The sequence below is a fragment of the Stigmatopora argus genome, chromosome 4 (genome assembly GCF_051989625.1).
Source record: "Stigmatopora argus isolate UIUO_Sarg chromosome 4, RoL_Sarg_1.0, whole genome shotgun sequence".
In the NCBI taxonomy this organism is placed as follows: Eukaryota; Metazoa; Chordata; class Actinopteri; order Syngnathiformes; family Syngnathidae; genus Stigmatopora; species Stigmatopora argus.
Window position 1 is genome coordinate 5,867,142 of NC_135390.1, and position 27,888 is coordinate 5,895,029.

At 40.4% G+C, this 27,888-nt stretch overlaps 2 protein-coding genes across 4 annotated transcripts in view; one reads left to right on the plus strand and one right to left on the minus strand.

The window, feature by feature from the left end:
• Positions 1 to 282: 282 nt before the first annotated feature.
• Positions 283 to 10,122, minus strand: fzd6 (frizzled class receptor 6). Its single transcript, XM_077598399.1, has 8 exons — positions 9,970 to 10,122; positions 8,419 to 8,806; positions 5,095 to 5,291; positions 4,450 to 5,029; positions 3,870 to 4,289; positions 2,793 to 2,941; positions 2,315 to 2,695; positions 283 to 1,472 (listed from the first exon to the last, which is right to left on the minus strand). The coding sequence occupies exons 2-8, from the start codon at positions 8,587 to 8,589 to the stop codon at positions 1,316 to 1,318; spliced, it is 2,055 nt and encodes a 684-aa protein (XP_077454525.1). The 5' UTR covers positions 8,590 to 8,806; positions 9,970 to 10,122; the 3' UTR covers positions 283 to 1,315.
• Positions 10,123 to 10,511: 389 nt separating this feature from the next.
• klhl32 (kelch-like family member 32) overlaps positions 10,512 to 27,888 on the plus strand; it is a 43,563-nt gene continuing 26,186 nt past the window's right edge. The window contains exons 1-4 of one of the 3 annotated variants that reach the window (XM_077598396.1): positions 10,512 to 10,797; positions 12,582 to 12,703; positions 15,957 to 16,134; positions 22,952 to 23,059. In XM_077598396.1, coding sequence (XP_077454522.1) covers positions 12,681 to 12,703; positions 15,957 to 16,134; positions 22,952 to 23,059 — 309 coding nt within the window. In that variant the 5' untranslated portion in view covers positions 10,512 to 10,797; positions 12,582 to 12,680. Of the gene's footprint in view, positions 10,798 to 12,581; positions 12,715 to 15,956; positions 16,135 to 22,951; positions 23,060 to 27,888 lie in introns of all 3 variants that reach the window. The other 2 variants (XM_077598393.1, XM_077598395.1) reach the window with 2 other exon arrangements.

Consider the following 27,888-nt stretch of genomic DNA (forward strand, 5'->3'; position numbering starts at 1 on the left):
ACACAGCGGGGGACAACACCCTGAATCGGTGGCCAGCCGATTGCAGGGTACAAGGAGACGGACAACCATTCACACTCACAGTCATACCTAGGGCCAATTTAGAGTGTTCAATGTGGGAAGAAACCAGAGTACCCAGAGAAAACCCACGTACACCCGGCCCGAACATGCAAACTCCACACAGGTGGCCAGACCTGGATTCTAATAAAAACCTAATCACTCAGTCGCCGAGCCGCTACTCCAAACCCTGTGTTGTGATAATGGAGATATTTACCAGATCCCAAATGAATGGCGTACATCAATTTTTATTTATTCTTTTAATGTTATACTATAAAAAAAATCCTTAAAAGCCAGCAGCAAGACAATGTCAAAGTATACAATAAAATGCTACAGGGCACATCATTCGAAATAGATGATTGGACAAGAATTCCCTTTAAATCAACCTCATCCATGGCCCTGACACTAAAATAGCAAGGTTACATTTTAAGAAGAAAAAAATAAAGAAGAACAGCCCTTACCCAACAAACAAGACAAAGGAAAAGAAAAATCATTCAAAGAACTACAGTGTAATCTGTTTTATAAATAGCCCCGTAGCAAATTTGCAAACGTATCCTTTCGCAATAAAAATAAGTACTAGCCTCTGGTCACCAAATAGTTTTGTTTCCAGCAACTGGTTTTACAACAGTGATGCCAATGATGAGATCACAGAATTACTCACGTTAAACATCTATCTTGGTTAACCATAAAAGACGTGTTTCTCAAATTAATGACACTGAAAATAGCTTCCATATGGCCAACCAACAGTTTACAGATGTATAACAGGAACAGGCAGCAAAACAAATATACATTAAGCAGTATAAAAATACAAACAAAAAGTTAATGATCCAGAGATCTTCTAACATGTTTTTTTAGTAGTAGGCGGCTTTTAACCTTCTTAATCTGATGGTCAAAAGCAAAAAACAGCAACTAACGTTAAAATCCCTAGTGTAGTGACTAATTCAGTGATTGCAAAAGGTCCACTGAGTATAGAAGAAAAAACTTGGGCTTCAAATGAGCCCACATATAGTATTAAAGTAATTGGCATAGAGCTTTATAGGTAAAAACTTTACTAAATGACTAAATATCTTAATTTTTTCAGGATGTAGGCATACCCCAAAATGACTTTAAAATACAGAGAAAAATATTGCATTGTGACATTTGTTGGACTTTAAGAAACTTTTCCTCAACTATACAACGCTATCAGCTAAATGATACAATCAAGGTCAAGTGAAGTGAAGCCTGTCGTCAGTCTAGTGGGACATCCTTAAAACATGGTGTCTCAGCAGTTGCTGTCCTTTATATTTTCTCTCTCCTCATACACCTCGGGCACCTGCTGGTTAGTGGTGTCATCGATGCTGGGAGATGCGCTTAAAGCTGAATGCTGGTAGACAATTGGAACTGGTCTGACTTCTGACTCCTCACTCTTTGGTGTCATTCTAGGACAAAGACAAAATTAGTCTGTAGATATGCAAGCTGTCTTCATGAAAACAGTATTCGCAGTAAAAAGCATGCAGGTTTTATCGTCCCGTAATACAATCTTTAATAATAATAACTGTGTTTTGTCCTGGTTAATTTATTACAACCCGTGTGATATGTTGTGTGAGGAGGACCTGCAATTTAACGTTTGTGGTTTAAAAGTGGCTTTACCTTTAGCAAGGTTAAACTGTATGATGGAGACAGTTCGACCCTCCAATGGTTTAATTAAATTTCCCTCAAATTGAAATATTGGTGGATGATAAACATTTATTCATTTTCTGAACCGCTTATTCTCCCAAGGGTCTGAATCGTTGGCCAGCCGATCGCAGGGCGCGAGGAGACGGACAACCATTCACACTCACACTCATACGTAGGGGCAATTTAGAGTGTTCAACCAGCCTACCATGCATGTTTTTGCAATGTGGGAGGAAACCAGAGTACCCGGAGAAAACCCACGCAGGCTCGGGGAGAATATGCAAACTCCACACAGGTGGACCGACCCAGATTCAAACCCAGGACCCCAGAATTTGTGAGGCCCACGTGCTACCATGCATGTTTTTGGGGTCTGGGAGTAAACCGGAGTACCCGGAGACAACACCCGCAAGCCTGGGGAGGACATGCAAACTCCACAGGTGGCCAGACCTGGTTTCGAACAAAACCCCAGAACTGTGAGAGCGACGCGCTAACCACTTGGTTGACAAGATACGGCATGATAAACATTGTGTCAAAAATCTTTAAAAATTGTGCCTTTGAAAAAAGTAGGCATATTGAAGGATGATTTTCATACAAAAATGTATTTTACCTTTCATCTGGTACTCTGCTGTGTAAACTCTCTGATTGACAACTAACTTTACAAGAACTCCCTCCTTTGCTACGTCTCTCTCCCCCTTCTCGCTCACGATCTCCATCTTCACGCCTGGAGCTTCGGCTAGAAGTCCCCTTGTCCAAGTGCTCCTTTATGTAGCCCTTTGTGTGGGACTCGTGATTTTCCAGAGGTGAAGTTCCTGCACCAATCGATGCACTGGTTGGTGTGGCACCAGTACTTGTCCCCATAGACTTTGAGATGACCTTGAGTTTATGTGAGGTTGACTTGTAGTGCTTCTTCTTGTGCTGGACACGGCTGTTATGTTTGAGGAAGAACTCACAGGACTCCTGAAGTACCCGCCGGCTTTCACTGATAGGACTGTGGATCACAAATTGTAGGGAAATGAAGCAAAAACCTAAAACATGTCTGTCACAAAAGACCACCATCATGACAACAGAACCAAAATATTCTTTACTCAGTTTTGCGGGTCCTGTTGAAGAAGTAGGCCCACTCAGAACAAGTCTTTTTGCTGCTGACCCAGAATACTGCAGATATTCCTACGATCAGGGTCATCAAGTACTTTACCAGGAACAGAGAGAAGTCAGGACGCTCATTCTCGGTTTTCTGAGAGGAAGAAGAACGACAAAAGGATCACTGTTAAAGCTGTGAACACTTACCGTTCATGTAACACAGTACAGCAAAAACGTAAGTGGCATGTGTACATAATGTTTGCTTAGTTCACTATGGCATGGATTGGCAGTTAAATTTGGAAAGCATTGTTTATGTTAATTAGGTGAGCAAGACTGCTCAAAACTGCATGTTGGAGGGACTTGTGAATTTCCTACGTTGGCCATCAAGCAAAAGATTGGAGCATTTTTATGTCACAACTACCCTATTTATTTGAAGACTTCTTTTTTCCCAGTTCTTAACAGCTTACGATGATCCACCAGTTTTAGCTTAACAAAAAAGATCCCCCCATCTTTACATTTTTTTTGGTAAAGGAAACAAACTGAAGTGATCCTTGAATATTTTCTTCCTCTGGAAAAAAAACAAAAACAAAGGGTCGTTGGTGGTGTGGTGTATTTGCTGGTTTTGCTGCAGGCAGTGTATGGTCAAGCTCTTTAATTATACCGTGATTGACAGTGACCAGTTCAAGTTTCAAAGCTAGCTGATGTGGCGGTGCATTTGCTGGCTTTGGCAGATAGTTGGGATAATCAAGTTAGCCGCAACTCCGAACAGGATAAATTGTGTTGAAAATGGATTGATAGATCATCCAAAACAAAAGCTTTTTCACTTGTGCTTAGTGAGTTTCTCTTTTTTAAGCAAATATTTTTTTTAGTAAGTCTAAATTGTACGGTGGCCGGTAAGTGTCGTGATTTTGTCTTTTTGCGAAGTGTTTCGACTATGCAGTTTGCCTGACACTTATTGGCCATCGAAAATGTATCTCCAGCTATCCTCTACTCAAGCAGCTATTTTAGAAAATTAATCCAGTCTGGCGTTAATATATTTTCTTAGCTTGCTTCTCCAATTTAGCGGAGTGTTTAAGACCTACCTTGTACGAGCATGGGATGCTGTATTCTTGGCAACGGTCATTGATCCATGTGTTCTCCCAGGTGCTGCGTTGATTCTGTTCATATATGTAGCAAGCTAACAAGGTAACCAGCGGGACCAGGTAGAGGCAACTGAACACGCCAATGCGTATCATGAACCTCTTGAGTTTTTCCTGGTTGCGCTCATCGTGCTGGATAACCTGCCGCACGTGATTAAGAGAAATGATGCCCGCAAGGATGAGGAAGAGCCCAACTATGACGCCCACACACAGAGGAGCGATAACAAAGTAGCGCAGGGCCTCCAAATCGTAAAGTCCCACGAAGCAAACCCCACTGATGTTGTCCCCTTCGACCTTGTTCAGAGCTAACAGCATGACGGTTAATGCCCCAGGGATACCCCAGGCGACAGAGTGGAACCACACCTGAAGACAGAAGACACAGGAGACCTTTGATTAACATGCAACATTACCCTTGAAGCCTAAGCCTGTCACTACTGAGGAAATTTAAATTAATTTCAGTCTCCTCAGAACACAGTAAAATATTTTCATCTGCTCCATTTCGGAAATAATTGTTCAATCTTACCGCTTTCTTTTCGATGGCTTCGCAGCTCCATTTGGGTCCAGCTGCCAGGAACCAGGTGATGGTGAGTATTACCCACCAGACAATTCCCGCAATTGAGAAGAAGTAAAGAAGCATAAAGAGAAGTGTGCAGCCTTTGCTCTGAGAACCCAAGACAACTGTGTCCACACTAGTTGAATGGACTGCCTTGCTGCAGGCTGCACTGTTGCCCAGCAGGAAGCCAATGAAGTATATGAGTGAAACAAAGCTGTAGCAAACAGCATAGAATATTATGGGACGCTCGGGGTAGCGAAAACGTTTGACATCAATGAGGAAAGTAAGAAAGGTAAATAGAGTGGCAGCCAAGCAGATGATGGAGCATACGCCAATAAAGCTCTTGGCAAATTCAATATCGTGGGGTTTGAAATACATATTGGAACAAGGTGGAGCACAGTCTGGAGCACCCAGGAATGAGGCACCGTGGCCAGATTTCGCTTTCAATTGCAGTGGGCACCAAAAGCCCAAGTCCCTCTTAACAGATGTGGAGGTCATTGGGGTGGTTGCAGGAAGCTTAGAATTGTCTTGAAGAACGCAGGAGTCAAGTCTAAAACAGAATAAACATTTAAATGATCTGATATTGCATAATTTCTGTGAACCTGCATGTCTTACTTGTCACACTGGAGTTCAGGAGGCCAGATGATGCCAAAAATCTGAATGTTCTCCAGACAATCGAACATAACAGCCTCACACTCCTCTTTGCATGGATGTAGCACCGTGTTCTCCTCAGTGCATTCTGGGAAAAAGGCCTGGCACAGGAAGTGATGGACATTTGGAGAACAGCGAAGAGTTGCCAGGGGCATGAATGGCTGCAATGACAGGAATATTTAGAAATACATGGTGTTTTATTTTCATTATGAAATCGGTTCCTATTTACTTAATGATCCTGTAAAATTGGAGTAAACATTCAATATTGCACCTTAAACACAACTGTTAATTGGGGATTATTAGTTGGTGCAGATTTTTTATATATATTTTTTTACTTTGGATCTGTTAATTAGCTTCTTTAAAATGGCAATACAGTAATCCCTCAAATATCGTGGTTAATGTAGACCAGACATCGAAAAATCAGAAAAAGTAGGGTCACTCCTATTATAACAACCCTTTTTTTCTTCTTCAGTGCTGAGTCCTAGTAGTCAGAGTGGGTTCCGCTTACGAGTTTCAGCGTGGATTTTCACATTTTTATGAAAAAATAAAACAATAAATAAAAAATTACAATAATTAATGGCAGAAGAAAAATCGCAAAGAAGTGAATTCGTGATAATCGAGGCTAGACTGCAACAGCTAATGGTCATTGGGTGCAACCAGAGTCAAGTATTAACATTATTAACATAAGATGCAGTTTGAAACAACACCACAAAGGAGACCATTTATTGCTCACAATCTTTTTTCTTGTGCTACCGTATAGAAGACAAGGAAATCAGTTTCTTTTACCATGAGACTCAGCCCTTGAGTCGTCTCTTCCGAACAACTTATTCTCCCAAGGGTCACAGGGGGTGCTGGACCCTATCCCAGCCAAATATGCGCACCAGGCAAGGGACATCCTGAATCGGTGGCCAGCCAATCACATTGCACATGGAGATGGACAACCATTCACGCGCACCCTTATACTTAGGGGCAATTTAAAGCGCTCAACCAGCCTTCCCTGCAAATTTTTGGGAAGTGGGAGGAAGCCAAAGTACCTGGAGAAAACCCTCGCAAGCCCTGGGGAAAACATGCAAAATCCACAGTGAGGACCGACCTGGGATTGAACCCTCGACTCTAGTACACTGAGGCTAACGCACTAACCACTCCCCTACCGGTCCACTGAGTTACGGACTATTTCAAATAATTGAAAAGTCATCATTTGCCCTGAACCAACAGTCCACTAATATTTGTGACCATAACAAACATCAACACAGACTGCTAATCCACCTTTGATACCCTTTCTGAAATCCAGTCTGATAGTTGAGATCGCTGGGGTTTGCATGCTTTTCACACAGAAAATGTCCTGGTTTCTCTGCAGTTAATGTTGAGGAATCCCTGTGAATTTCTCTTGCAAAGGTGATAAGTGCCAACTGTTTTCACAGGGTTAGCAGTTGGTAGGATTTTCTATCCAAATACGTATTCCACCTCTATGACTATTCAAATTTGAGTAGTCTCAAATTATGCTACTTTGTTAAAAGTATGTTACTGGATGATGTAATCCCCTTCATATTCTGACACTTCAAATACAGGTAACTGCCAGTTGAATTATGGGCTATGGGATAAAACAGGGAACCTATATTTTATAAAGTTGGTTGTGAAATACTGAGTTGGGCTCAGGCTTAATCTGACGCCAATTCGATTACTCGCCTAGACATAATTCATACGAGGTATGATTATATACAAGAGAAGAAGCTAGAGAGAGAGTAACAGAGAGAGTGTATTCATTCTGGTATGCAGCAAGGCATTGTGTGACAGTGGGCGTGCCCATCCCTTTCCTGAACAAATCAAAGCCTCCACACAAGAAAGTTGATGATTAGTTGCCTTTGGCTGAAGCTGATGTGAAACCAGAAGCCTTTACCTTTGCCAGATCACATACACAAAAGATTCCCTCAGCACATAAATCATCACTCTTGCCATTATAACATCTGTAATTCTATACTACAGCCTTTGGGTGGGAGATATGATGTAACTATTGATGAAAATAGGGGCTTCTCATACTGTTAAAATGCCATGCACTATTCTCAGACTGAAATTCAACAGGATTGCAAACGTGTGTACAGTATTTCTTCAAACACATGCCAAGTAAAGAAACAATGTAGGCACACTGTAAAAAAAATACACTAAAAAAATATTTAGGATTTTTCTGTATGGTATTGTCTGATTTGAAATAAGTAATACCATTTTGCCCAGGTTCGGACATTCCTGTGTAGAGTTTGCATGTTCTCCCTTGCTTGCGTGGGTCTTCTCCGGTTTCCTCCCACATCTCAAAAACATGCATGGTAGGCTGGTTGAACACTTCAAATTGCCCCAAGGTTTGAGTGTGTGCGTGAATAGTTGTCTGTCGCCTTGTGATTGGCTGTTCACTGATTCAGGGTGTCCCCTGCCTGGTGCCCATAGTTAGCTGGGATAGGCTCCAGCACCCCATGCGACTCTTGTGATGATAAGCAGTACAGAAAATAAATGAATGCCCATACTATGCTTTAACAAAGCGCAAGAGGAGAAATGGGGACTTCGTGTTTGGTCTCATGCATTTGTAATTTTACATTCCTCTTGCTTCGGTCTTTAGCAAAATAACTCATAAAACAACACTGTGATCGTATAATGATAGATAAGCAGAGTCTACAAGTAGGAATAAATATGCTATTACTTACAGTACATCTTCCCATAGCATCTATATGGCAAACCAAAAGCATGAAAAAAAATGAATTGTGGAGCCAGCCTCAAAATTATTAATGATTGCAATTCCTCTTATTAAGCGATTAAAAACCGTACAATTGCAACGCAGCATATATTTTCTCTCTCTCACACACACACGCACGCATGCACACACACACGGCAAACGTAAAATTTTAAAAAGTAGTACTACAAAGTGTACGGCTTTCGCCCATGGTAGAACGGGCTCTTGCCGCTATCTGGCGGACAAACGCAGGTATCACATCTCCTTATAATGGACGCGGAGGAAACTATTTCAGGGGTGCAGGGCACATTTTCATATGCTTGATTTATTTTAAGACATTAATAAATCATTTATAATTTTCTCTCATTTTTGTGTTTCCTCAAATCGTTCATACAAAATTGGACGCTTGTTTAGTTGGTAGTTGTGTGATGACTGTGGAACGAATTAAGATAATTTACATATAAAGTACATCTCTACTTACGAAATTTTCAAGTTACGAAAAAAGTCCTGGCCAATTAATTTCGTAAGTAGAGGCAGGACTGTATTTGACTGTATATACAAAAAAGACTCACCTCCATTTTATGAGCTGCATCATCCTGATCATAGTGCTCCATCATGTTAGGAAAGAAAGTCATATTGTAGGACATTCCCAGGCATCGATGAACCTTAATGGGCTCGCATGTAAAGAGGCTGTGAGCACAGCAGCGTTGTAGCCAAAGCAGACTCAACAGAAGCAACATCATTATAGTAAGGGGCCACTGGGAATCCAGGAAAAAATGTTGGGAAAGACTTGTTTCTTTAAGATCCGTTTGAGGAGGTTTAGCATAAATAACACCCCTGGCTCTCACTGTTCCACCTATCCCGGGGTCATCTCAGTGGAGGTGATGACAGCAGGAGAGGTTGTAGCTTTCCCATTAGCCCACTGCATGTGTTTTACTTAGTGAGAGGTATCCCAAATGCCTGGAATTAAAAGAAATCGGCACAGCCATTACACATCCAGAATCTGATACTATTATATACATTGTTCATAAAATCCATGCAATTGTACACCTTAATGGCAGAGTCATGTAGAACGTACAGTCATCCCAAAAATAAATAATATATACTTATTGTGCTACCATAAAGAAATTTTCCCCTAAACTCATGATACACCATCTTGGCCACCATCAAATATATCAAACATATATATTGGCCCCAATTAGGTGAATTGACACGAAACTTTCTGTTTCTAAGTAAATACCGTATTCAATTAGGTTTGAAAGTTTAAAAATACACAATGCTTCAGGGGCAGCCCAGCAGCTCAGTGGTTAGCTCGTCGGCCTCACAGAGACCTAGGTTCAAATCCAGGTCGGTCCACCTGTGTGGCGTTTGCATGTTCTCCCTGGGTTTGTGTGGGTTTTCTCCAGGTACTCCAGTTTCCTCCCACATTACAAAGACATGCCTGGTAGGCTGTTTGGACACACTAAATTGCCCCTAGGTATGAGTGTGAGCATGAATGGTCGTTTGTCTGCTTGTGCCCTGCGATTGGCTGGCCACCAATTCAGGGTGTCCCCTGCCTCTGGCCCGAAGTCAGCTGGGATAGGCTCCAGCACCCCCCGCGACCCTAGTGAGAATAAAGAGGTTCAGAGAATGAGATGGGAGATGAGATGAGACAATGATTCAGTTCAATGAAAATCTAAGCTTTTTTGACTAATCGAGCATGAATGTTAGTTATTGTTAATGTATCGACTTTGGAAAACCGAATGAGTGAGAAGTCCACTCTATGTTAAATGTATTGTAAATAATAAAAAAACAATATACATATGTATTCTGTCCCTGTAAACATATTCGAATGTGGAACCCACAAAAATAGGCTAACAAAACATGCATTTCACTCAGCAATCTTAACAGCCTACTCGAGAAAATTGAGTAATAAATGACTATTACCATTCCAAGTAAGGATCGAATATTGCAGGTTAAAAACCGTAGATATCGTTACGACGCCGTTTGATGGCAATTTGAGGGAGTGTGCTGTAAACATTACTGCCTCCATTGCCAACCACGGAAAGGCGGCCCATTCCAATTGAGCTCAATGCACAAAAGTTTTAAACAGCGAAAAGGGAGGATTAAAGAAACAAGCTTACCAACAACTGTTATGACGCGAATTAGTGCTGCGCTAAATACACTGATACATTGAGGAGTAAATCCTGAATGAAATTTGATATTCTGTTTCCTGAAAAGACCCAAAGCGCTCCATTTGGTCTACTCCAATCCCGCGTTGCCTTTGTGTCCATGGGAAATTTCAGTGTTACTCTTTACAGAAGGGAATGTGGAAAGAAATGCAGTGGGTAAATATTATGAAAATTTACCAATTAAGTGTTTGTTATTGGATGTTTGTGTTTCTAACGTGTGTATGTGACCAATTTAAATTGTGTTGCCCGCCCCTTCATTTAAAAATAAAGCAACGTTTCCATGAATTTAATATATGATGAGTGATCTTGGTTGATTTCCTGAAAAAGGCGATGTCGTGATTGCGAATTTAAGTATGCAATTGTTTAACTTCCCGTTTTTTTAAACTTGCCTTTTTACTTATTTTACAGTGGCGACATCTAATATTATTGTCCGTGGAAACAGAATCAAGCCAAGCAGCGGAAAAATTGAGAGTTGTACTTTTCGAAACTCCATGACGCCCCCTGGTGTCCAGACCTATATTGCTTTCCTCTTTTGTCCACACGGAGACGCTACGTCTCCCTTTTTGTCCATATTCATGTGACCACCATGGAGGCGGAGTTCTGTTGCAAAAATTCTAAGTGCTACAGTCTGTCACTAACACAGATAAAGTGTTGTTGACAGACTCGTTGCTCACCTTCGGGCTTGCTGGTTTTGCCTACAGATGTGGTTCTACAGAAACGGGATCGGACATTATCATTGTCAAAGAGGATTCGTACGAGGACAGGACACTGACATATGAGGTGCGTGAGCTGTAGCACATGTGACAACATGCATTCCTGAATGTAACTGTCTACAATATATAGTATTGTGTATGATTTACTTTTCGGAGTAAGGCGCTGGCCTGTTGCTTAGAAACCATTTGACCGCTGGAAGCTTTTGGAAAGTGCTAGTCCAACCACGGTCTACTTATGAGGCAACACAAACCTCCTACAGCCTACACCATCACTCATCATTTCATGATGTATTCGAGTATAAATTCGTATTTTTTCTTGTCTTACACAAAATACTATTGTAGCGAAAATGGCTCACTTCATGCGATCATCAGTGCATTTTGTTTTCTACTATATGATTCAAAAAGCACCTGTATACTATCACAAAAACAGGAAATGCAGCCCAATCTGTAAAGCTGACTTGTTTGTAGAATTGAATTGACATGCTCCTCTTCCAGTTGTATTATAATTATTGTATTTAATTCAGCAATCATCCATTGGTCGCCATTGCAGATGCCAAACGGCCCTTTCTCGACCTCATCTGTCAGATGCATTTGTCTGTAGCCATGCATTTGAAGGTCACTCTTGAACGGATCGATAACTTCATCTTGCCAGGAACTACTCTGTAAAGGAAGATGAGATCAAGACTACACTTTTGCTTATATAAACAGATTGTTAATAGCCATATGAGAATACCCTACTGTGTGGAAGTTTTTCAATCAGTGCTGACATTAATGCCTTACGTAATTGCTTGGTGTACTACCGTATTTTCCCCGCATATAAGCCGCATTTGTAACTCAAAAAATGATGACTGAATCAAGGGTACGTCTTATATGTGCACAAGACTTGCTATACCAGCAGATGTCGGCAAGTACAGTTTACTATTTGCTGGTTATTTTCTGTTTAGCTTTAAGAAAACAGCCATTACTGGATGAATTATTGGATTGGATTGGATAACTTTATTCATCCCGTATTTGTGAAATTCCGTTGTCACAGTAGCAAGAGGGTGAGGATGCAGAAATAGGAAAGGCATTTTAGACATAAATAGATAGGTAATATGTAAGTTAATCAATAAATACATGAATAAATATATAAATAAATGTGTGTTGCTGAATATATATATATATATATATATATATATATATACACATATACACATACGTGTACATACACACATATATACATACATACACATAGATGTATATGCATGCATACGGTAGGTCTTAACACTCAGCCATTTGTTTTGTTAAAGTGTCTGACAGCCTGACACCCTAATAATGTGCTTTCGATTCATACAGTATCTCAGAAATACAACGTACGATGATTTTTCTTAAGATTTTCCCTTCAAAGGGATATGGAGGTGAAACTTGTGAATCAAGGGGTGGCTTATACGCGAGAAATTGTAAAATGCAACGATTTAAAGGCAATTTTAAGGGTGCGGCTAATACGCCCTGGGATATGATGCAATACACATGACCAATCTGACATTTTAATTTAATTATAAATACAAGGAATTATAAATTATTAGTGTAATTTGACCGCCTGTGTTTTCAAAGTGCTTATTATTCCACTCAACAATGTAAAACTGCCCGTCACTGTCACAGTGTGGCTTTTCATCAACACCACCCCTCACACAGGAAACTCGAAGAATAATAATGGTCAGTGTGTGAGTCAAGTGAGAAGTTGACGGTGTGACATAATGGTTGATGTGCAGTTGCATCTTTTCACTCGTCACACAGAGGCTTGCCACACTGCATTTGTGTGGATTGGATGGACTGACGAAAGCTGACACTCTCTCTCTTCTGTTCTATCAGGCTGATGTGTGTAGCCGGCGAGGAGACTTCAGACCTCAGGAGACATATATCACCTCCACTCGACCTTTTCACAAGACCCTTCATCCTGCGTCCAAGGGCATGCCTCCTGAACCCGGCCTCAGGTAAAAACCTGGTCAGTCCACACAACCTGAACAGTAAATGTGATCCTATTGGCAGAGCTGCCAAGCTCCGTCGACCCCATTTCAGGAGTACAGTTTTCCCATTTCCAGAGTATTTCTGGAATGAATGCGATTCAAGCAAAATTACGTAATATAAAATGTAAAAAAAAATAAGCGTAGGACAATTTAAATCAAACTGTTATAATCATGTTTTTTCATTAATTGAGATATTGTCTTTTTGCAAACTATTTAAAAAGTACAGCATAATGAAAATAAGTGTATCCTTGTGTTTGGGTCCTTCTACGTGCGTTTCACTGTCAGTAATTCCACCATGTGTCACGCTGAAGTCGCACATGCATGTTGTGCAATGTGCAAATGTCGGTCCTTTGGGATATTTTGTCGAATAAGAAGCAATAAAATTCTGCGAGTTTCTGGATTTCTTAAAAGTTTCATCCAAATTGTGATCCATTTTGCGCTACTTGAACTTCCTTTAGAACAACCTTGGAAATGACAGGATTTGTTTCACAACAAAAGACTGGTGGTTTAGTGGTTTACTTCCCTTATGCAAAAAATGAAAAGTAAAATGTTAAAGCGATAAAGCCTACCTATTCCGAATCGATTGCCACGCTGAAGTCGCTCAAGACGAATCATTCATGGAACTTGGATGATTCATAATGCTCTCGTGTTTCCAAATTCTTCTGGTTTACAGTGCAGTTGAATCAAGATGTCGGAAGCCATAGCGATGATGTGAATTTTGAGGCGTTAAAATTTGAATTTTGGTACTTTTCCGAACTGGTTGCTTCAAAAAAAAGTAAGTGACATTTTTGGGGATTTCTGGAGTTTCGGGAGGTTTCCAGAGGCCCGGTGTTTGCGTTGCTTTTCTGGGTAAATGCCAAAAATTTGGGACTAGTTGGCAGCTCTGTATTGGATTCAATGTGATGCATGGTATTACCTGTGAAAACAAATAATTACTAGTCGTCACCTGGCATTAATTGAATTGATTGAAACAATCTCACAAGGACAATTTTTTTGTAGTGAGCTCAGATATACGTACATGTACATAGAGCGTAAAACTGAAATCCTGTACGTGTTTATTTGTTGGCATCATGAACTGTGATAGTAAAATTGCTTCCATATTCCATTAGGTAGACCTGCTGGGGAAAATGGTAAATGGCCTTACACATCTATAGCTCTTTCCTACCTTCAATGTATTCGAAACGCTATGCCACAATTTCCTCATTTACCACGATATATGACAATATTATACAAGAAGACATAAAAAACAAGACCTTTATATCAATCCAATTCAGCCAAAAGTGATGCAAGAAACATACCTTTGTTCATAGTAAAGGAAACCTTGAAAACATGCCGTTTGAGAAACCATGATGGCATTTTCATTTATTTAAAATTACTTCCTTCAGATGGGCTCTTCCTGTGAATAATTTGTTGTTGAAATGCCTCATTGACCACTGTACCCTCTTAATAGGTGGAATACTGTGAATTTCATTCTGAATTTACCATGGTCACTAAAATGGCAGTGTTTGCTTGCTCAAGGTCGCTGTCTTACAGTGCTGTCACTTGCTTATGCCTGCCAATATGCACTTAAAAAATCATTTGGGGGGGGGGGGGGGGGGGGTCACCCTTTACATTGAAACATTCAGGCTACGTTTTTCTCCAACTGATTTTACCTCTTCCAGACCAAGGACATCAAATGTTGGATTGCCTTATGTCTTATACGTACAAGATAAGTTTATAATATTCGTATGTTCGTTTTATTTCATACCTCTTTCCCTTTCACTTTATAGCCATGTATTTTCATGGAATCATTGGAAGGGACTCATTCATTCATTTTCTGAACCGCTTTATCCTCACAAGGGTCGCAGGGGATGCTGGGGCCTATCCCAGAGGTGGGGGACACCCTGAATTGGTGGCCAGCCAATCGCAGGACATGAGGAGACAGACAGCCATTCACTCTCACACTCCTACCTAGGGGCAATTTAGAGTGTTCAACCAGCCTGCCATGCATGATTATGCAATGTGGGAGGAAACTAGAGTACCTGGAGAAAACCCACGCAGGCTCAGGGAGAATATGCAAACTCCACACAGGTGGACCGACCCAGATTCGAACTCAGGACCCCAGAATTGTGAGGCCCACACGTTAACCACTCCTCAGCCGGGCCGCCCCTGAAGGGACTTACTTTCCAAAAATTCCCTGACTCATTGGTAATCACACTTCTGGACCCACTTACAAACACATGCATTCAAACCCACTCACTGCCATTATTCGCTGTCCTACACCCAAACACTAGAGAGTGTGTCGCCAGGCAGGCTGCAGTAGTCACAGGAATAGCCAACACAAAATGGACAGAGACAGATTTGTATGGACTTTGTGGCATGCTGATGATGGAGGCGTAGAAGAGGAGAAGGGTTGAGATTTTTTTGTTTTTTTTTGCCTGACTACTTTATAGCATACAGCATTACTTGGTAATCATTTAGAGGTTGACTCTGACATATTGACTTTCCCAATGTAGCATATCTTTTATATACATCATTAAATACTTTGATTGGGAAATATTATTAATAATAAGAGGCAAATTCAATAACCAGACGTTGGTTGACACAACATTTCTTTTGTATACATATACTTGTGTAAATGCTGATTTAATTTGACACTGTATTGCTTTGTATTAGCTGCCTTTTTTGCTAGGTAGCATTTCAACAGTCAATGTAGTTACCAAGTTTAAACAACACCAAATATCCATTAATTCATTTATTCTCTGAACTGCCCTATCCTCACAAGAGTCGCGGGGGGTGCTGGAGGCTATCCCAGCTGACTTCGGGTCAGTCCTGGGGTACACCCTGAATCGGTGGCCAGCCGGCTGATCGCAGGGCACAAGGAGACATACAACCATTCACACTCACACCCATACCTAAGGGCAATATAGAGTGTCCAATCAGCCTACCATGCACGTTTTTGCAATGTGGGAGGAAACTGGAGTAACCGGAGAAAACCCACGCAGGGCCAGGGAGAACATGCAATCTGCACACGGGTGGACCGAACTGGATTTGAACCCAGTACCCCAGAGCTGTGAGGCCGAGGTGCTGACCACTCAACCGCCCGGCCGCTTCATCTCCCAATAGAAAGGGGGAAAAATACAATGCTTCAATTTCAGAAGGCTAATCAATATATCAAATTCAAAAATATTTATTCCGGGTTTAACTGTATTATATGTGTGCTTGTGTGTTTGTCAATCAGCAGAGAGATGCTGACAGGACATAGACTCTGCCAATCCAAGTCCCATCAGGACTCGGTCCTTTCTGCCCTGAACCAGCAGAGGAAAGATGGACTTTTATGTGATGTCACCCTGGTGGCTGGGGAACAAAAGTTCCATGCTCACAAAGCCATTCTTGCTGCATGCAGTGATTACTTCCGGGTAAGTCTAAATGTACTGTATTGTGAAAATACGCGATTGATTGTCAAGCCAAACCTCAACTGCTGTTGGGTATTTAAACAATGCTAAAAGAAGTGTAATGATACATTTCTTGGAACATATTCTAAATCAGAGACATCAGATTGTTCACCTTCTTGGGACTGTCTAGTTAGAAGTTATTGGTCTGGAGAGAGCATAGGCACTTAAAAAAGGCTTTCAAAACTCTTAAATGGCTCAGCTGATCATTTGCGAAAAGAGGAGTTCTAATTCCAGAGGGGACAAGAGAAAGGTGGATAAAAAAGAAAAGGGTCACAATAGTGTCATTATGTGTATCAGTTATGTCTTAGACACTCAGAAGGCTGGTTAATCAACACAGCATTACTGTACATTTGAAATATGTTAACAATCTGTGATAAAGGCTGGTGCACGATATAGACAGGACATTGCATTTTGTGAGTACTATACTGCAAATATACTGAAAATACACCAGGTAAACCTAACAACCACTAAGCAGGTGCAGGACTCATCGGAACAAGGCCATTGGGTCTTGTGTCAAAACTCAGCTGTCTGCACCTCAAGAAGAGGTGGTACTCTTTTGAAGACCTAAATGTGCATGTTGTTGACAGAAAGACAGATGATTTGACAGAGGAGTGAAAGTCTGTCTACATAAAGGTGTAATGACCATCTCTACTCAGAGGTGGCTTACTACATAACCCACATGTGTCAAAGTGGCGGCCCGGGGGTCAAATCTGGCCCGCCGCATCATTTTGTGTGGCCCGGGAAAGTAAATCATGAGTGCCGACTTTCTGTTTCAGGATCAAATTAAAATGAAGAGTATAGATGTATATTAAATTTCCTGATTTTCCCCCTTTCAAATCAATAATTGTAATTTTTTAATCATTTTTTTCTGTGCTTTTAGTTCAAAAATCATTTTGTAAAATCTAAAAATATATATAAAAAAAGCTATTTAAACATTGTTTTAGATCTATAAAAAACTGAATATTCAGGGCTTTAAATCCAGTTCTTTTAATCCATTTATTAAAAAAAAATCTAAATATTATACCTAAAATGGTCCGGCCCACATGAAACTGAGTTGACGTTAATGCGGCCCGCGAACCAACCCGAGTCTGACACCCTTAGTCTACATAAAGGTGTAATGACTATCTCTACTCAGAGGCGGCTTACTACATAACCTATCTCTCACATACAAAACAGTTATGGAATCCATTCCAAAGAGATAAAAATGATTTGACTACAGCAAATAACAAATACTCTGTATCTTTTGATTATTGAGGCAGCTCGACGATATACTTTTTAAGACTAAATGGAAGAATAATTAGAATGTTTTCACCCTATCATTCTTGTCGATGGTCAGAGGCCTCACTACAATAGTCAGAATGCCAGTTTGCATTTGAAAAGAATAGTACCACACTCCTCGAAAACTATGTTGGTGACTCCCACCTGGGGCGGCCCGGCGCCTGAGTGGTTAGCGCGTCGGCCTCACAGTGGGGGACCTGGGTTCAAATCCAGGTCGGTCCTCCTGTGTGGAGTTTGCATGTTCTCTCCGGGCCTGCGTGGGTTTTCTCCGGGTACTCTGATTTCCTCCCAAATTCCAAAGACATGCATGGTAGGCTGATTAGACACACTAAATTCCCCCTAGGTATGAGTGTGAGCGTGAATGGTTGTTTGTCCCCTTGTGCCCTGCGATTAGCAGGCCACCAATTCAGGGTGTCCCCCGCCTCTGGCCCGAAGTAAGCTGGGATAGGCTCTAGCACCCCCAGTGACCCGAGTGAGGAAAAAGAAGTTCAGAATATGAGATAAGATGAGACTCCCAGCTGCACACAGTCATTTGATTTATGAATGCCCTGCAATGCGGACTGCAGGAGGTTTTATAGACTTTGTGCCACCACAAACAGACCCTGTTGTGTAAAATTCAGAAATATTATCTATTGACACTTGTTATTTTGTTTGTCGACTTGCTACATTACATGGCTTAGATTACATTTTTGAGTTGTAGCAAAAGAAGTTGCAGAAGATTTAGGCAACAGGAACAGTCTAAGTATAATCAAGTCAATTCCCAGTGAATTTATTCCTCTGGATAAATGAACATTTTGACAGGTATCTTCTGTATGTCTTATGCTGTCTTCTTTATATGTTGATGAGCTTAATACAAATGTTCACCTTAGTTTATAATGTAAACTGAGATACATTTTGTTACTGATTAATGTAGATACTTCTAAATATTGCTCAAATGACCTTCGATTCTAACCATTTCATTATTTTATTGAATGAATAAAGAGTTGCTGAATAAAATGATAATTTGTATAAACCCCAGCTGGCGTTTATTATTTCAAATGATTATTTGTAAATCACTCATCCTAGTGTGAGATGCTTTCTATAACTAAATACTTTTTAAATAATTAAGGGAAAATTTGGTGACAACTGCTTGAAACTATTTGATTATTTGGATTGAAACATTTCAACATTGTTGAAATCTACCGCTTTGATCATTCCTTTTATCTCTATGTATGTGGATGATTGATCCACATGGATAAAAAACTTTTTAATGACTGTAAAACTTTGTGAATAGGGCTGATATTTAATGACAAATATTATTAATGCACAAATACACCGGGATTTCTACAAGTAATAATTGTGATTATACTGTTCAGGTACATTGAAAGTTGGTTCCATTTTGACACACATCAAGACAAACACGTTTAAGTGCATCATGTTTAATTAAATGCATCTTTGACTCATTACTTGATTCATTTTTCATTTACAGTGTGTATTGATACAAAATGCAATACAAAACCAAATTAAAAGGCTACAATATATTTATTCTGCTAATTGCATCCCAGCAATTCCTTGCCACATTACGGTAAAGTTTAGCCATAACAGTTGGGCAACCCAAAAGACAAAAACTTCACAAGAAAAGTGCAAAATTAACAAATCAAAACTAATCCTTCTTTAAATTAAAAGGCAGATTGGTAAATCCAACTAAATTGCCCTGAAGGATTTCATCTTTTGTTTGAGGGAAATGTTACAAACACCACTCCTTGCTAAAATTCGTTTTTTGACTGCTGTAAAAAAGGTGGACAATTTCATGCTAAGTGTACTGGTTTGTGTACTGGTCAGAACGTTTGAGATTAAACTGCTAGTGAATCGTGATCGTGTTAGAACTGTCCCTCACCCAGTTTCTGTCACCAGACATCCCCTTTAGTGATGTTAAGACAATATTTGACTCAGTGGTGAGTGATTGTAATGAGATACTTAACCAAGCATGAATTACTTACATGGGTCACCTGCCTCTTCCAATGTCGTCACATTACTAAAACGCCTGAAAAGTCAATCAGTCACGCCAGCATTATGCACCCATGGAACTGTGAGCTCTGCACATCTTAGACAAAAGTAAAAGTGAGGTCAACGTTATATTATTTACAAGCTAAAGCATTTCATTTGGTACCTTAGAATATCAAACTAATTGAATACAAATTAAAAAAAAAAACAATCTTTTTTTCTCTGACTCTTTTTGACTTTTTGAGCCATTTTGATTTTTGGTAACTTGAGATTGGCATCAAAATTATACTTAAACCATTATTAGCATGTAAATTGGTGTTCAGAATATTCTACGAAGATAATTATTGTATTTGAAACACATTTTTGTTTCGTTCGGGCTATGCAATACATTTCCACACATTATCCCAGAAACCAGTGCTTCTTGTTTTCTGTTAGATGTTTTGGAGAAAAGATCAGAAAGATCAGACTTCGATGGTGAAGGACAGGGTGAAGCGGAAAATGTTCATTTGCTAAGTAAACCAGGTTCGTCGAAACTATTCCACAAAGGGGAGCAGTATGTAATAAGGGTAGATACGATACAATTTGCAATACAAGGCTCACAATAATGATTATCCCACAATACGGTGATGCAAGAATTACATGAATCAGGAAACCCTTCTCTGATATTGTACAATAAGATGAAAAAACAGAAAAGCAAGTTTTTTGTATTTTTCACAAAATTTGTTTATAACTAGTAAACATTCAATATGTTTGAAGTGGGAAGGATGGCAGCGAATGAACAGACGCTTATCATGAATGAATATTAATTCACTGCCACCTACCTGGGGGGTGCTGGAGCCTATCCCAGCTGTGGCACCAGGCAGGGACACCCTGAATTGGTGGCTAGCCAATCACAGAAAATAATATAAGATAATTATTATATAATTACTGCATGGATGTGCCTTTATAATTCCTCATTTTAAGTTGATGTTTTTTAATGCCCACAAAAAACAACTTTGTGAAATTGTGAATCATCCCAGGCAAAACATGTGCAGGCTAATGGTTTAATGTGTTTGAATAATATAAGTACAGTAATCATTTATTCTGTCCGAAAAATCAGGCTGCGCGCAGGCCTGCACATTGCTTGCAGCTTCTTGGGAAAATGACTGCAGTGAACACGACTCAATGATTCAGTATATCCAGAGTCAACACAGCCATCCATCATCAGATGTCCCTTGGCACCTACATGAAGGTCAAGAACAGCCATGCTAAAGGGACAAAAAGCTCTATAGACACTCCCTGTCAAACTGAAGTTTGGAAGACCCTGCTCTTTATAGTTGATAGACTGCTCTCTGCAGATGCACTACTGTGCCTCTACCTTATTTTTCTGGTCCCAAAGGACTTCCTTTGCTTAATGAGGCTGCATATGTTTAATTACCTCAGTGGTAAATCAACTATGCTGTGCAAGAACTGGACAAAAATCAACACGAATTCAAACTGTTCCTACTCTGGCGTGGCTATTAGCCTGAGGAGAGGTGGTGATGCCTAGTTAAAGTTAATGTGTGCCATGAATCATCACAAACTCAATTGAAGTTTTGGGAGAAATGCACTTTGTTTTCATGATAGAAAGAGATGATTTAACTTTGTGCTTCCAATGAGGTGATGCAGACACCGAATTGCACTTATGAATTGCATAGAAGACAGGAGTTAACCTGGCATGCCAGATTGATTGTTCTGTATGTCCTCTACGAATATATTACATGTATCAATCTGGGATAGATTTACACATGAAAACGAAAAAGGTTTACATGATGTTATAATTCCCTCTCATTTAATGAGGGAATTAAGTTTCTTACAAAACTTTGGACAATGGCCTATCTTTAGGAACCGCTTTACATTCCGCCATATTATTCAAATGGCTTGGAGCTTGACTCGCCTGATTTGGGGCGAAAAGCAAACTACACTCTAAACTGGTCACAAGTCAATTGTAGGGCACACACGGACAGACAACTATTCACACTTGCAATTACAACGCTACTGAGTAGGAAATCAATTCCTCCCTGCCTGCGCCAAAGTCAGGAGAATGTACCATGACCCCCATCAGCCGCATCCACCAAATATCCAATAAATCACAAAATCTGGTTAAATCACAGCAAGCTTGCTTTTGGCCTTCGTAGCATTGCCTTTTCCAAGTGTAACTGTTCTCATTTAACAGTTTGTGGAATACTATGTAACAAGGTTCCCGAACTATTCTAATCGCAATGTTACAACTGCAGGGTGTGGTAAGACCAAAATGCAGGGAAACAGGCAGAGACAGTGAGTGAAGCTGCACTAACAAAAACTTTAATAACCTGAGTATCTCAAAAATAACAAGAACTTAAGAACCAAAGATCATAACCAAACCTGAGGGGGAAGACATGGGGAAATGAGGAGCTCTGTTCATGGGGAGCGCACACGTGAACTAACACAAGACAATCCAACAAGGACTGACAAATACACTGGGTTTAAATAGACAGACATGGGTTGACGAGACAATCAGAAATACCTGGGCCATATGACACACAATTCTGGGCTCCTGGGTTCAAATCCAGGTCAATCCTCCTGTGAGGAGTTTCCATGTTCTCCTTGGGTCTGTGTGGGTTTTCTCCAGGTACTCCAGTTTCCTCTCACATTCCAAAAACATGCATGTTAGGCAGCTTGGACACTCTAAATTACGCCTAGGCATGAGCGCGAGTGTGAATTATTGTCCGTCTCCTTGTGCCCTGCCAACGACTGGCCCCCGATTGTGCCCGGAGTCAGCTGGGATAGTCTCCAGCACCCCCTGCGACCCTTGTGAGGATAAGCGGTTCAGAAAATGAATGAATGGCATAATAACTTGGTTAATGTTAATTCAAACTTCCTTATTTTCATGATGCCCCAATTCTGGCTGAAATTTATTCACAAAATTGGTACGTCTGTTGGGAGAAGTAGCTGGAAATGATCAGTAAATAAATGTAACTATACTCAGATTTATGGGGCTTATTACGTTTTGTTTCCTATGCTTTAAATATCACCCTTTTGTTCTTTACTGTCACACTGCTGAATTGGTCCCCTTATCAGTGGGTGACAACTCATCCTAGCATGACAGAAATCAATAGCTTTGATGAACTGATGCAAAGTTGGACTCAGCGGGTCAGACACTAGTCACCGTGGCTGCCTCTTTACTTTTTCACTGACATTGTTGTACGCTTGGGTACACATATCAGAATGATAGAGTTGCTATGTATCATAAGGAACTGAATTGGGATATTTATGATTTATGCTTAACTTTGAGCCAGAGAAAGGTGATCAATACCAGAAATATGTTGGCTGTTTGTATTTCTGGCAGGTTTTAAATGAACTGTGTTGTTGTGTTTTCTGCAGCTCCACAACTCATTAACCAGTGCAACTACAACTCACACTTAATGCATATAAGTATTACATTTAAGTATTAGTATTTAAGAGTTTCTCTGAGCAAAACTACAGTCTATTGTCTTGCTTCATTATTTTGTTGTGTCTTTAGGCCATGTTCAGCCTGTGCATGGTGGAAAGTGTGGCAGATGAAGTGACTCTGCAAGGGGTGACCAGCGTTGGACTCAAGCATGCCTTGGACTTTGCCTACACTGGACAGGTAAAAAGACTCACAGGCAGTAGTAGATGCAGTAGTCAGGCAGCTAGATGGAATAATTTGATAAAAGAAAGAAAACGTTTATTTTAATTATATATATATCACTAATCCTTCCTTTTGCTTTGTTGTTCTGTCTAATCACCCTCTTGCTACTGCCACAATGAAATTTCCCGAATACCGGATGAATAAAGTTATCCAATCCAATCCAATCCAATCATGGGATTATGTGAAGGGAATGAATAGTTTTTTCTTATTCATCACATGACTTCACAATCAGTAGTTAATTCTATTATATGGAGTGTTATACTTCTCAATCCTCCGATTGGCTGGCCACCAATTCAGGGTGTCCTCCACCTCCGGCCCGTAGTCAGCTGGGATAGGCTCCAGTACCCCCCGCGACCCTAGTGAGGGTAATGCGGTTCAGAAAATGAGATGAGATACTTCTCAGTCAGTACTTGTTCCTTTTTTATGGTTCCCTTGCTAGCTGAGAGTTTGTTGTGCACTGCGATATGTACGTCCGCTTAAACACACTAATAAAACCCAGACGTGCTTTTTATCCCCTTCCCTGACCCACGCTGTGTCATGTCACGACCGAGAAAGACAGTTTGCTGTTATCATAAGCAGCCTCTCGCAGGCTCGGCCACCAGGCTGTCTCGTATGCTCGTATCTCAAATTTGTCTCGTATCTGAAGCCAAATAGTTACTCGGAATTTTCCTTTCATCTCAAATTTCTCGTAAGTCGAGGCACTCGTATGTTAAGGTATTACATACCTTAGCATTTTAGCAGCCAGAGAGGTACAAATGGTGTACTCTAGATTTCATCTTTCATTTTATTTGGGTTTTACACCTCTCCCATATTACAGTTTAATACCGGACTCATCATTAATAACTGCATTAATCATGTTTAATCCTTTTAAGAGTGTTTTTGTTTTACAGCTCTGCCCATTAAATTGGGCATTTCTCTGTGCCATTTTTCATGCAGCCAACGACATCATCTAAATAAAGGGTTTTGCAGATTAGCACTTTAATCTCACCATCATAAATTTAATCAGCAGTGTGCCTCTGGGACTCAGGGAGTTTTTATGATTGGACCATTTATGACCTGTCATAGAAAAAACGAGTTGGAAGTCGCACCGATATATTTCCAGATAAAACGCAAAAATATTTTAGCAGCTCAATTCAATTTTATTATCATGAAATCATTACATCACAGAGTGTACCAAAATTGCATTTTGTGAATCATACCGTGTGTGTAAGTGTGATGTAAGAAATTATGTTAAAATATAGCATCAATAATCCCTTGTTGCAATAAATATCTATGCAGGGAATCCCAATTTTTTCCCAGATCTTTTATTTAACCAGGTCAAACTATTGAGAACATTATCTGATTTCCAATTATGTACAATAATTAATTTACCCAAGGACACTTTGTCAGTGGAAAACCATGTTTTAAGCAGCTGACAACTTTTTATAATACACCCAGTAATTCTAGCACAAACAGATTGCTAAAATGGATCACTGTTGCTCATTTTGTTGACCATGTCACAGTCACATTTTTGGGCAACTCTGAGCATAGCATGGATAGCATAGCATGTGCGACTCACTGCATTCATTTTTCTACTGTTCGTGTACTCTCACCAAGTGTCTGATCATATCATACGACCTTGACTAGCCTTTTTACCATCAGCAATATTGAGTCCAACAAGCAACCAAGCAGCTCATTTTGGATACCGAGAGCCCATGGACTCAAGTAGTAATTACTCCCTAATTTTATTTCCACAGTGAGCAAGTAGTACTGTAGTTGGTCGGGGAGTGTAAGTAGGTCAACTGCAGGCTTGCGAGCCGCCTGCATCAGTTGGCTCAGCTATCCGTCTGCCCAGAAGAGATGGTAGCAGATGAGATGAGGGCAATATGCTTATCCTCACACCGTAAATAATGACCCACTACAATCCATCAGCCACATGTCATACAGGCCTGCAGGTTAATGAAACATGCTGTCACGGGATGTTTTATTCGTGACTGTAAAATATAAGTGTTCCAACACACTCTTTGCTGTTTTGTTTTTAAGCTTAAACAGTGGGTCGTCAAAGTCAAACAGATTCCAATCAAAACAGTAAGAACCTTAAATAATGTTAAAGGCAATGCTCAAATAGCATTTTAACATTTTTATTCTTGATCATATAGCAGGCACAGAAATATGTTTTAAAACTCTTGTTCACAATGTAAAAACTCATTTTAGTTCACTCAATGTTAGTGATGGTATGGGAAAGTTCAGAAAAAGTTCCAAAGCCTAAGACACTACAGTGGTACCTCAACATACGATCTTAATCTGTTCCGGGACTGAGATCGTATATCGAGCTTTTCGTAACTCGAGCGAACGTTTCCCATTGAAATGAACTAAAACAAATTAATTTGTTCCAACCCTCTGAAAAAACACCAAAAACAGGATATTGGATTGGAAAAAATGTTTTATTTCTTCTAATTCGCCATCTATTAACAAAGTAACACATAACTAGTGGTTTAATAGTAATAAAATGTGTTTAATATGACTAAAAATGGGCGGATTTCGCCGACGGGAGAGAGAGACTCACAGAGGAGGCGGGTTGGGGTTTCGGGGGGACTTTACACGACAACGCACTCGTAACGGAAAAAACAAATTTAAATTAACATATGTTTAATGTAACTTTACACAAAACTGAATTCTAATTTAGTTTATTATTTTTTTACCATCGTTCTGGGCGGGTTAGCTGTTTGCCACGCCTCCACCCTCACATTCGCTATCGATGGGCTGTTTGCTGTTGTATTCCCTTCAAAATATTCCGAAAATGATGCAAACAAATGTCCTCACAATAGGATAACGCACGACCACTTGCCAACGAGAAGTAGTCTTGAATGAGCGATCGCGGGAGCTAAGAGGCTAAGGAAGGAATAACAGCCTACCCACGTATTGATTGTGGGTAATGAAGTTTTATTCTGAGAAAGGGCGCCATTGGCTATCGGTGTTGTGTGCACGAGTATACTTCATTACCCAGAAAGCCCTCTTTTTGCCCACGCATGCGCGTTGTGCGTTTCCTGGTCGATGCGTAGGAGAAACTCGTCTGAATAAATCGTTCAGTGCTCGTAGATATCTGTAATACACGAAAGAGATGTGGCAAAAAAAGACAGTGTGCTACAATGATAAACAACCTCTCATGTCATGGCCACCTCGCTTGATCTCTAAATTTTGATCGTTTCTAGGGCAAATTATTCAATCGAAATTTTCATCGTACCTCGAGCATGTCGTAGGTAGAGCTGATCGTAGGTCGAGGTACCATTGTACTCTCTTTTTATTTTTATTATTTTTTTATTATTTATTCATTCATTTTCCATACCGCTTATCCTTGCAGGGCAGTGCTGGAGCCTAACCCAGCTAACTATGGGCACCGGCCGGGGGACACCCTAAATTGGTGGCCAGACAATTGCAGGGCACAAGGAGACCGTTCATGCTCATACACCTAGGGGCAGTTTAGAGTATTCCACCAGCTTGCTATGCATGTTTTTGGGTTGTACCCAGAGAAAATCCAGGCCGGGGAGAACATTCAAGCTCCACACAGAAAGGTCTGGAGCTTTTCAGACATTAAAACCAGGCCAGGGGGTGATTTTCCCGGGAAAAGACAGCGATGAACGTCAATGGCGTACGGGCAAACATTGCCCGAAAATGGGGTAAAATCCAGCCAAAAACAGCATTTATTGATTAAATACAAATACTGGAGCTTTTTAGACATCAGAACCGGGCCCGGAGTATCATTTCCCCGGTAAAAAAGACAGCGATGAACGTCGATACGTCCATACATGAAATGACAAAAAATGCACTAAAATGCTAAAATTAGGTAAAATCCACTTCCTAGCATCATTTATTGATTGAATACAAATACTGGAGCTTTTGAGACATTACAACCAGGCCAGGTGGGTGATTTTTCCCGGGAAAAGACAGCGATGGACGTCAATGGTGAAACGCCAAAAATTAAACTGGGGTAAAATCCACTTCCTAGCAGCATTTTGTGATTAAATACAAACACTGGAGCTTAAATACAAACACTGGAGCTTTTCAGATATCAGAACTTGGCCCACAATCGAAATATTATTTAGGAATATAGCCATATTTGTAATTTTACTCACCAAAAATCCTTTTCACACAATATCCATCCTCCTTTCTTTCTTCCTTCTTTCCTATCGCCATCGAAGCTAATGATGAAAGTCGAGCCTGTCCTGTCATATTTCCAGCATAGTCCGTTTTGAAAATGGCATTAAATCAACACAATAATATACTATTTGCTTGTGGAGCTAAGTTAGCGCGCTGAAAGTGCCCCACACACCATTTTCCCGGCTGTAACAGACTTGCTAGCTTCGGAGTTGACCGCCCTTTCTTAATGATGTCAATTTTTTTCCTGAAAAAGTCCGTCTAGAAAATAGCTTTGTGAGCAAACAGAATCTATTTGTTTTTGCTTCTGTCGGCCATAGTGGGTGGAGTTTGCGATCTCGGCTGCCTCGGTACTGCTTTTGCCCGCCTACTAGCCAATCATAGTTTGTGAAAGCAATGACATGTCCCAGCCAGCAAAATGCTAACGCCTATGAAAAATCATTGTGGGGTTGCCAACTCGAAATCTGATTGGTTAAAAGCAACAGTCTAGTTTAATGCAGCAGAGCCCGCAAGAACTGATTGTGCAGGCTTTGAGGCAGATCTGATCTGGCAACAAATAATGGCTGAAATGTGATTGGTTAAATGCTTCAATATGAAAACACACACCTGGAAGCAGTGCAACCAGGGGGAAAAGCAATGAAAGGAAGCTAACA

Coding starts and splice junctions, on each gene's coding strand:
- fzd6 (XM_077598399.1), bottom strand. CDS start 8,589: ATGATGTTGCTTCTGTTGAGTCTGCTTTGGCTACAACGCTGCTGTGCT. Junction 4,290..4,449: donor AAGCCATCGAAAAGAAAGCG/GTAAGATTGAAC, acceptor TTCTGTCTTCAG/GTGTGGTTCCACTCTGTCGC. Junction 2,942..3,869: donor GCATCCCATGCTCGTACAAG/GTAGGTCTTAAA, acceptor TCTTCCTCTCAG/AAAACCGAGAATGAGCGTCC.